Genomic DNA, 10,892 nt, shown 5'->3' with positions numbered 1-10,892 from the left:
GTTTGAAAGTTCGTTGAGTCAAACAGATATCATAAAATATATACCAACGACGACACTTGACTCCCAAAATCAACTAATTTTGACACTGTAAAAAGTTGTCAATTTGCGTCATCTATTTATGACATCAAGTATTATTATTACTTCCGTTGTGTTGTTGATTTAGCGGTGATCAGTGTTATATATGTTCTAATTGCGTGTATGTTTGTGTGTGTGTGTGTGCGTGTGTGTGTTTGTGTTTGTGTGTGTGTTGTGTGTGGTGTATACATGTGTGTGTGGGTGTTGGCATTTTTCAGCAAATCGTGGCATTCATAGTGATATTATTCACTTGATCAGATGAAGGTATTTCAGTCGCCATTTTGATTCTTTTTTTACTTTTAGGGTTAGCTCGAGATCGAGGATATTTCTTTTTCTATTAAGGTTAGTCATAAGTCTTAGTAAAGGTGCTAGGATGTTTGTTTTTCCATAAGTTAAGTCAAGGGGAGAGATTCCGAACGCTCCTACATCCCTGTATTCTTTAAATTTGTATTTTCACCGTTGATATTTTGTCAGGCATTTATTTATTCAATTTGTCATTATATCTAGAAGTATTTTAAAAACTCTAGAACAAACCTTGATAGATTTGTGAAAGTTTAAAATTTCTTAATTTGACCATTGTTTTGAGTTTCAGCCGCCATTTTGATTTGTTAAATATTGAAAGGTAGTGCAAAGCAGTCCGAGAGTTGTTTTTTTTTTTTCTATTAGGGTTAGCTCGAGAGGTTAGTCATAAGTCTTATTAAAGGTGCTAGGAAGTTTGTTTTTCCATAAGTTAAGTAAAGGGGAGACATTCCGAAAGCTCCTACATCCCCAGTATTCTTTAAATTTGTATTTTCACTTTTGATCTTTTGTCAGGCGTTTATTTATTCAATTTGTCATGATTTTTTCTATTAGGGTTAGCTCGAGATCGGATGATTTTTTTTCCTATTAGGGTTAGTCATGAGTATTATTAAAGTGCTAGGGTGTTTGTTTTTCCTATTGGGGTTAATTAAAGGTACTAGGTTTAATTTTTTTCTTGGGGTTAGTTGAGGGAATATATTATTAAATATATTATTGGGCCACACAGAAAAATCAACCGAAGATATACCAAATTACATAGACAACGTTGTTTACCAATCTGCCCTCATTAAATGATGGTGAGTCTGTACTACTACTACTACTACTACTATAACTACTACTACTACTACTACTACTACTACTACTACTACTACTACTACTACTACTACTACTACTACTACTACTACTAGTAGTAGTATATATATATATATATGTTGTGTGTGTGTGTGTGTGTGTGTGTGTGTGTGTGTGTGTGTATAATCATGTGACCCACTGCCTCAAAGGGGTTTTATGTCGGGGTAAACCATACTCAGTTGGTAGAGCACTCCTTTCGCAAGCAATAAACCAAAGAATTTCACCATTTTTTCCTCTCTCATCAATAGATCAACACTAGAATGCGCTTACTTTTGCCACGTGAAATCGGAGTCAGTGCCACAATGTCAAGGTTTCAGGTTCAATACCCAAAGTCGTGTTTGTGAACTGTACACTGAACAGATTGATGAAGTATTTGGCACCGGGATGGAAATCTACAAATTGCTTCGAAATAGTAGCGAAGGTGAGTTGAATGGTCTCTCTCTCTCTCTCTCTCTCTCTCTCTCTCTCTCTCTCTCTCTCTCTCTCTCTCTCTCTCTCTCTCTCTAATAATTTGAGCTTCACTCACTCAATTGGATTCAGTAGTCTGATGTCACGCCGCCCGACATCGGCGGCCATCTTGGTTCTAAACAAAGAAAATCATTACTTTTTATTCTTTATGCTGGCTAGAACTTCTCATATGCCTTGTGATCAGAATGTGTAAAAGTCAAAACATGATCAAATTTATGTATTTTTCCCCCTGGATTCGCTTTTATGCTCGGCGGAGAAATATTTCATACCATCCGCCATTGTTCCGATAGTTTAGAGCCAGTGTTACTAATTTACAATGCGTCATTAGGAAGGAAGTGACTGTTGAAGAGTATTGAGAGAGACCCCCTTCCGTAATTTGAAGTTGGGGGGACTTCAGTGAAAACTAATAACCCACGATGATTCGTCAACACGAAGACAGGAAAATATCATGCGCCGAGGCGGACATCCGTCGGACAAGATTGAAATTCCTCGTTTACACGCTCAGTTTCCACGAGTTTTGGTCCATTATCCACAATTTGTGGAAATCCGCCGGACCGTGTACGAAAAGTCTATAGATAGTATGCGCTTAGCCAAGAAGCTCACAACATTGCCATCCGGAAGTATAACGGACCAACACACAAAACTGTGTGTATCCATGAACGTTTATAGTCAGGTTAATACAGTTCAGTGAGCATTACTCATAAACGCGGATGGCAAAAAACAATAACAAAGACCTGAGTGACGTCATCTTCGAACTATCTATATACGTCTAAATGGACCATTTCTTTCTATGGTGGAAGGTCACTGATGACGATTTACTGACCCTTTCCTTATTTTTCCCAATATCGGAATAGGATTCAATAGTCTGGTGGCACGTCCGCCCAGCAACGAGCAGCTTGGTTCTAAACAAAGATAATCGGCACTTTTTATTCTTTATGCTGACTAGAACTTTGTCACATATCATGTGTGTTGTGTTTTTGACGGGTGTATGACAATGTGTAAAACATGATCAGATTTATATTTTTCTCCCCTGGATACACTTTTATTTTATGCTTGTCGGAAAAGTATTTCATAAGGGCGTCCGCCATCGTTCCGATAGTTTAGACACAGTTACTATGTTACTGTGCGTCATTACGAGGGAAGTGACGTCACGACTGTTGAAGCCTATTTGTGGAAATTCGTCGGACTGTGTACGAAAAGTCTTTACGTCTAAACGGGCCATTACTTTCAATGGTGTAAGGTCAGAGGTGGCGATTTCATGACCCTTTTATTTTTATTTATTTTTTTTTTTTATTGTGCGGCTATGGGGACTAGTGGTATGACATTCGCTTTCGGACCGGAAGGTCCTGGGTTTGAGCCTCGCTCGGCGCATAGTTGAGCCATTGGAAAAGACTCTTTACTCACATTATCTCACCATACACAGGTGTAAAATGAGTACCTGGCTGTTAACAGCGTTGTCTCTGTCCAAAAAATAAAAGTAATATCGTCTAACAGGCGTCATGTCTTATTATACTTGTTACGTGTTGCTGTTGGTCAGAGACCCTTTGTAAAGCGCTTTGAGCACGTTTAGTGGATATTGCACTGTATAAAAGCTCAAGTTTTTTTGGGTTTTTTTTATGGTCCATTAAATCTATGGTGGAAGGTCAGAGGTGAAAATTTCCTGACCCTTTCCTTTTCATTTTTCCCAATATCGGATTTAACCATAATGAAATGAATTGTTTATCTATCCATCCAGACTCGACAACCGAAAATCCCACTACCACCACCACCTCCACAGCTACGTCCACCAGCATCGCCACCACCACATCCCATGAGACATTGGGTACTTTCATCACTTTTGCAGATTACTCTTACCATTTATCTACGGAAACGAAAACCTACGAAAAGGCCAGAGATCACTGCAGCAGCTTTGGCCATTGGCTGCTCCACATCGACTCGGCGCAAGAGCTAACTTACGTCTCCATATTTCTCACAATGCAATCAGCATTGGGTAAGTTTCAACACAAAAAAAAAAAAATAAAAAAAAAAAAATTTAAATGATAATAATAATAATAATAACAATGAAAAAGAGGAGGGGCGTTTGGTAGGGGGGGGGGGGGGGATTCGAAAGTGAGTGTCATACTACTAAGGGGCGTTGGTTAATCGCTGTTGGGATGCGACGTTGCTTACGCTTACCGCCTCGGGACCTGTAGCAAATTTTATCAGTTGTAGGATACAATTGTTCACAATTTTTTTTTAATTGGTGGTGGTAAGTCAGGGCTTAAAATAAGGCGAACAATGTTTGTCAGAGAGCGGCGGCCATTAAATGATTGTGAAAAAATCTTTTAAAACTTACAGTTTCCATGATAAAATAAAGAATTACAGAGCAGGACTTCCTTTAGAGTTGATAAAAACTATATAATAAGAAACAGTATGTTCTTACAAGCACAAAGAAGTAAAAATGTTCAGGTATAAAATGTATAAATAGTTTGCACTTGACTTAGGAGTTCACAACATTACCATCCGGAAGTATAACGGATCAACACACAAAACTGTGTGTAACCTTGATCGTTTATAGTCTGGTTAATACAGTTTAGTGAGAATTACTTAGCAGTCCTTATCAATATTTAAATCAAAGTTAAAACATCATCTCTTTGTTAAAACACATCTTGATTAATGCATCTTTGTAATTTGACCCCAATATGAAGGTTAATTTAGTTTATGTTATTATATCATTATTTTATATTATTTCCGTATTTGACCTAGCATGTGGATGTATTATAACATATCTTGTATTAATGACTTTATGTTTAGTTATTACATTGTTGTATAATGATAATATTATGTTGATGTAGTTTGTATAATGTTTCATATAATAATATCACTGTATTATTGTTTCGCGCATTGAGCATCACCCAGTGATGAAAATGCGCGTTATAAATGTCATGTATTATTATTATTATTATTATTATTACTCATAAACGCGGAAGGCAAAAAACAATAACAAAGACCCGAGTGACGTCAACCTCGAACTATCTATAGAAATCACAAAATTTTCAAAATACCCAAGAGAACAGAATTATAGGGAATGAGATTAGCGGAAGAGTAGCGTCCCTTGATTGGACGTCACCTAACAGAGAGAACGTCAACATAGTTTTGCGCATGCGTCTCTCTCGTCCTCGCTTTCGGTGAAGTGTCTCATGCCGCTTTCACCAGAAGCGAGGACGCATGCGCAAAAGCATATTTACGTTCTCTCTCTAATAACTTCTCCGCCGGTGACGTCCAATCAAGGGACGCTACTCTTCCGCTAATCTCATTCCCTATACACGTCTTGCCTGTAAGGCGTGTTTACAAAATATTCTATCATCAACATGTGATACTCAAACCCTTAAGAACTGTGAAATTTACATTTGTATTCATTTTTTGTAAAAAAACGTGTACATATTATAATTAGTTTATTCATATTTCACTGTCATTTCAGACCATGATCGGGCCTGGGTTGGCGCCGATGATTTGGACAATGACGGTACATTTAAGTGCAAAAAGCACGGAACCCCCTTGGAGGACGAGGGTAGTGGCGGCTGGCAATGGGAGGCGAATGAACCCAACAACCCGAACGAAGACTGTGCTGTCATCATCTACAACAGCCTAAAACTTAACGACCACTCGTGTACCGATCTACGTCACTACATCTGTGAGAAAGAGGTACCATAAGAAGCTGCTGCCTGTGCCCTTGGTGTGACGTCATGATGTGACGACCCGTAGCCCTCGAAAACTCATAGCCTGACATATCCCTAAAATTGACGTCACAATACAAGACCACGATCACCAAGAGAATTTAAATGTGAGTTGTGAGTACGAGGCTGAGTCAAAAAGTAACAGGGCAAGTCTCCGAGTGAGTTCATTTCTTTTTCAAGTAACATCATATTTGGCTCAATTTGAATAAACAAATATTTTTTATTTGATAATATACATTCCCTTTATTCATCCCTAAGGGGAAATTTGTCCCTTGGGTCTATTCCAGCAAGGGTAGACTGGAATAACCCAGGCGTCAGCCGCAGTGCAGCGCCACGAAGTGAGCTAAGGCTATGTGACTTGCTCAAGGTCGCACAGCGCGTCGGGTAGTCGAACTCGATACCTTTCGGGTACGATCAAAGACCATACTGCTGAGCCACGCTGTTCCAAACTCGGGCATTTTGTAATGGCAGTGCTTTTAGGTGGGTTGAAAGTGTATCTTATCATTTAGAAGAAAATGAGATGCAACCCAAATCTAATCTGACACCCCCTCCCTCTCTCCTTCAACCATGTCTTTATCTGGCAAACCTCGTGATGGTCGCCGTCCAAGCTGTGTCAACTCAGTAAATCGAATTAAGACAGAAGCATTGACCAGATCTGACAGAAGAATATCTCTTGATGAGATAGCAGGAAACCTCTAAATCAGTCATAGAAGTTCAATAAGAGAGAAGAATGGATGAACAGTTGGACAACGAGCACCACGGGTAGATGTATGTTTTCCCATATGACCACTCCTGTAAAGACTGATAACCTAAATAAGCTCAGAAGACACCAGCAAAGCATCATCTTTCAACTAAGAACACAACACATACCGCTCAACGACCATTTAAGCAAAATTACAAAAGACACATTCCCTTCCTGCCCCTATGTCAACAACCCAATGAAACAGTAAAACAGCACTTGCTTGAATGTTAACCTGAGATGCACATTCCTTCCACCAAATCCAAGCACCAGTAACACACTTTATAGTCACATGGAACAACTACAAAAGACGTCTAACTTCTACGTCATGGCACAAGACCGAAGGGCTAGAGCTCAGGAGGTCGCTGGTTCGGATAAGTAAGTAAGTAAGTAAGTAAGTAAGTAGTAAGAAGTAAGTAAGTAAGTAAGTAAGTAAGTAAGTAAGTAAGTAAGTAAGTAAGTAAGTAAGTAGTAAGTAAGTAAGTAAGTAAGTAATAGTAAGTAAGTAAGTAAGTAAGTAAGTAAGTAAGTAAGTAAGTAAGTAAGTAAGTAAGTAAGTAAGTAAGTAAGTAAGTAAGTAAGTAAGTAAGTAAGTAAGTAAGTAAGTAAGTAAGTAAGTAAGTAAGTAAGTAAGTAAGTAAGTAAGTAAGTAGTAAGTAAGTAAGTAAGTAAGTAAGTAAGTAAGTAAGTAAGTAAGTAGTAAGTAAGTAAGTAAGTAAGTAAGTAAGAAGTAAGTAAGTAAGTAAGTAAGTAAGTAAGTAAGTAAGTAAGTAAGTAAGTAAGTAAGTAAGTAAGTAAGTAAGTAAGTAAGTAAGTAAGTAAGTAAGTAAGTAAGTAAGTAAGTAAGTAAGTAAGTAAGTAAGTAAGTAAGTAAGTAAGTAAGTAAGTAAGTAAGTAAGTAAGTAAGTAAGTAAGTAAGTAAGTAAGTAAGTAAGTAAGTAAGTAAGTAAGTAAGTAAGTAAGTAAGTAAGTAAGTAAGTCAGTCAGAGAAGTTCCCATCAACACGTCAAATTCTTGGGATTCTCACTCAAAGGTCTTCGTTCATTACGTACCCAGGCAGTTGATCAATAGCGGAAAAGGCTGAATTGCTGTTCCGAGCTTCTCCGTCTGAGTGGGAGAGTTGGCAGCTTTCTAAGAAGAATAATCACTGAAACCTGGATTCATCACATTATGGACCTGAGTCGACGAGACAATCAATGGAATGGTGACATCCCTCTTCCTCAAAGACTTACTTACTTATCCGAACCAGCGACCACCTGAGCTCTAGCCCTTCGGTCTTGTGCCATGACGTAGAAGTTAGACGTCTTTTGTAGTTGTTCCAGGTGACTATAAAGTGTGTTACTGATGCTTGAATTTGGTCGGAAGAATGTGCATCTCAGGTCTTCAAGAGCTTGACATTCAAACAAGTCTTCCTCAAAGACCAAAAACTTCAAATCTGAGAAATCAGCTGGGAATCTTATGCCAACAGTGTATTGGGAAATTTGAGGCGCAATCCTCGTTGATTTCCTACTACAGGGAGCCACTGTCAACTCTGAACGGTATATGTGTGTGACTCCAAAGCAACTGAAAGCAAGAATTCGCCGAGTTAGACCGGATTTGGAGGCGGAGCGAGTATATTGTTGTTCCTTCATAAAAATGCCTTTCCACACACAACCGGTACGAAAATGGAGGTAATCCCATTGTTTGATGTACAACGCGGTCCCACCCTCCTTATTCACCAGACTTGACACCTTCGGAATTTCATCTTTGTGATCCTCTGAAGAAGGCACCTAGAAAATATCGCTTTGAAGACGACGAAGAAGCCAAGACAGTGTTATGAAAATTTGCCTCAAAGTTCAGTCAAATCAGTTTTATGAGGACGGGATACAAACACGTCCTTACAAAAAGGTGAAATTTGACTACTATTTAGAAAGGCGGAGACTATATGTTGAGGAGTAACATTCAACTCGGCTAATCCCGAGCTTTAATTTGAGGTATGATGCATGGTATTGATTCAATTTGTCTTAAAGTATAAAGTAGAGTCCCATTACTGTTTGACTCAGCTTCGTAGTACTCAGGCAAATAAATGGTCCGTTTGTTGAACTTTTGATCTCTGTTTACTGTCTTTATTGGTGGACGCCTCGTTTTCAACCAGCGTCAAGCTATGACTTTTCGAAAGCTGCTCCCTAACAATGGCCATAATGTTTCGCTACAATGGACAATGGATAGAACGAGATTGACGTCATTCAGTAAGCTGTTAAAGATGCTGTGCGCTTGGCTAAGAAACTCACAACATTGCCATTGATATGTCGTTCTATCTCTTGTTTTTAGCCAACCATATTTATGAGTTGTTCTCACTAAATGGTATTAATCAGACTATAAACGTTTTAGGTTACACATAGTTTTGTGTGTTGGCACTGGTACGTTATAGATAGAACGAATTTGACGTCACTCTGGTCTTTGTTGTTCTTTGCCACCCTCGTTTATGAGTAATTCTCACTAAACTGTATTAAAACGACTATAAAAGTTCATGGTTACACATAGTCTTGTGTGTTGGTCCGTGATACTTCCGGATGACAATGTTGTGAGCTCCTTAGCCAAGCGCATACTATCTATATTCAGCTGGCGGATACTATGAGCTTTTGAACTAAACGCATAGCATCAATGAAAGACGACGACCACTAAAGGAAAGAGAACAGTGAATGGTATTCAACAGCTAGGATGCGCTTGCTTAAGAAACTCACAACATTGCCATCCGGAAATACAATAATGGACCAACATACAAAGCTGTGTGTAACCTTGAACTTTTATAGTCTTGTTAATACAGTTAAGTGAGAATTACTGTTACTCATTAATGTGGATGGCAAAAAAAAATAATTGATAAATAAATAAAAATAACAAAGACCCGAGTGACGTCAACTTCATTCTATCTATAGTTCAACCAACGGGATCATCACATTTTTGTTTCCTTGAGCACCTGTAACGACACATCACTTTTCACATTATTTTTGTGGTTGCGGTCGTGAGTTGTGACGTAATCTGTAGCAAAGTGTGAGACTATAGATGCTGTGCGCTTGGCGATGAAGCTCACAACATTGCCAGTCGGAGATACGATAATGGATCAACACACAAAACTATGTGTAACCTTGAACTTGAACGTTTATAATCTAAATTGAGCTTTTATATAGCGCAATATCCACTAAATTTTCTCAAAGCGCTTTACAAGGGGTCCCTTGTCAACAGCAACATTTAACATGTAGGACAGAACATGGTGCCTGTTAGGCGATATTACAATTGTTCGGACAAAGACAACGCTGTTAACGACCAGGTACTCATTTTACACCTGAGTACGGTGAAAGCATGTGAGTAAAGAGTCTTTTCCAAGGACTCAACTATGCCCCGAGCGAGGCTCGAATCCAGGACCTTCCGATCCGAAGCGAGTGGCATACCATCACAAGACCACATAGCCGCACTGGTTGAAATTGTCTAGTGAGACCTTCTCATAAATATGGATGGCAAAAAACAATAACAAAGACCTGAGTGACGTCATCTTCATTATAAAATAAATATTTTATTTATATATAGATAGTTTGCGTTTGGCTAAGAAACTCACAACAGTGCCATCCAGAAGTATAACGGACCAACACACAAAACTATGTGTAACCATTAACTTTTATAGTCTGAATTACTCTTAAAAATAATAATAATAATAATAATAATAATAATAATAATAATAATAATAATAATAATAATAATAATAATAATAATAATAATAATTATTATTATTATTATTATTATTATTATTATTATTATTATTATTATTATTATTATTATTATTATTATTATTATTATTATCATCATTATTATTATTATTATTATTAAGGTTTTTAAAAACCCCGGATTTTTTTTTATCTCCCTCTTTGCTTGTAGTAACATTTATCGAATAGCAGGGACCTTCAAGAGCCTAATCAGATACAACAGGGACTCCGAAACCCACTTTTTTCCAAACACAATGAATTAGCCTACATTACGTTCTGGTACGCCTACAGCGAAAGGCGATGGAAAGCTAAGCTAAGCTGAAGCCTCGTTCATGACAGTGTGTGCGTGTGTGTGTGTGTGTGTGTTTGTGTATGTAGGCGACTTACTACAAAACAACATTATTTTCAGTATGTATATAGATAGTATGCAGATGACGTCACTCAGGCCTTTGTTATTGTTTTTGCCATCCGCGTTTGTGAGTTGTTCTCACTAAACTGTATTAACCAGACTATAAAAGTTCATGGTTACACAGAGTTTGTGTGTTGGTCCGTTATACTTCCGGATGGCAATGTTGTGAACTCCTTGGCCAAGCGCATTCTATCTATTATATATATATATATATATATATATATATATATATAATATATATATATATATTATATATATATATTATATTAATTATAATGTGCGCTTGGCTAAGAAACTCACAACATTGCCATCCGGAAGTCCAACACAAAAATATGTGTAACCATGAACTTTTATAAATTGGTTAAAATAGTTTAGTGAGAATTACTCATCAACGTGGATGGCAAAAAAATAAAAACAATAACAAAGACCCGAGTGACGCCAACTTCGTTCTCTCTAAATCTAAATCATTGGCCTTGTTGCAGGCGGTCATTGTGTAGCACAAAACAAAGACACACATTGTGACACATGATAGGTAGCAAAAGTAACTACACACATATGTATTGTGCTATTGTCCGTTTCACGCTATTGATAGTATGCGC

The 10,892-nt window shown here is 37.8% G+C and overlaps 1 protein-coding gene across 2 annotated transcripts; it reads left to right on the top strand.

Annotated features, from left to right (window-relative positions):
- The first annotated feature begins 146 nt into the window (after positions 1–146).
- LOC144976117 (lectin-like) lies at positions 147–5,631 on the top strand. 2 transcript variants are annotated; one of them, XM_078920299.1, is made up of 4 exons: positions 147–339; positions 1,473–1,645; positions 3,428–3,682; positions 5,153–5,631. In XM_078920299.1, exons 2-4 carry the CDS (start codon positions 1,609–1,611, stop codon positions 5,383–5,385), a joined length of 525 nt encoding a protein of 174 aa, XP_078776425.1. In that variant the 5' UTR covers positions 147–339; positions 1,473–1,608; the 3' UTR covers positions 5,386–5,631. The 2 variants fall into 2 exon arrangements, with proteins under 2 accessions (XP_078776425.1, XP_078776424.1); XM_078920298.1 differs by having other exon boundaries at positions 147–417.
- Positions 5,632–10,892: the final 5,261 nt, after the last annotated feature.

This window comes from Berghia stephanieae, chromosome 7 (genome assembly GCF_034508935.2).
Source record: "Berghia stephanieae isolate SIO BIC M18660-M18661 chromosome 7, UCSD_Bste_1.3, whole genome shotgun sequence".
Taxonomy (NCBI): domain Eukaryota; kingdom Metazoa; phylum Mollusca; class Gastropoda; order Nudibranchia; family Aeolidiidae; genus Berghia; species Berghia stephanieae.
This window is presented reverse-complemented; position numbering and strand designations above follow the sequence as displayed.

Bases quoted from the DNA above. Each gene is read 5' to 3' on its own strand.
- LOC144976117 (XM_078920299.1), top strand. From the start codon at position 1,609: ATGGAAATCTACAAATTGCTTCGAAATAGTAGCGAAG. The intron at 1,646-3,427 runs GTGAGTTGAATG...CTATCCATCCAG, and splicing joins GCTTCGAAATAGTAGCGAAG to ACTCGACAACCGAAAATCCC. The intron at 3,683-5,152 runs GTAAGTTTCAAC...CTGTCATTTCAG, and splicing joins CACAATGCAATCAGCATTGG to ACCATGATCGGGCCTGGGTT.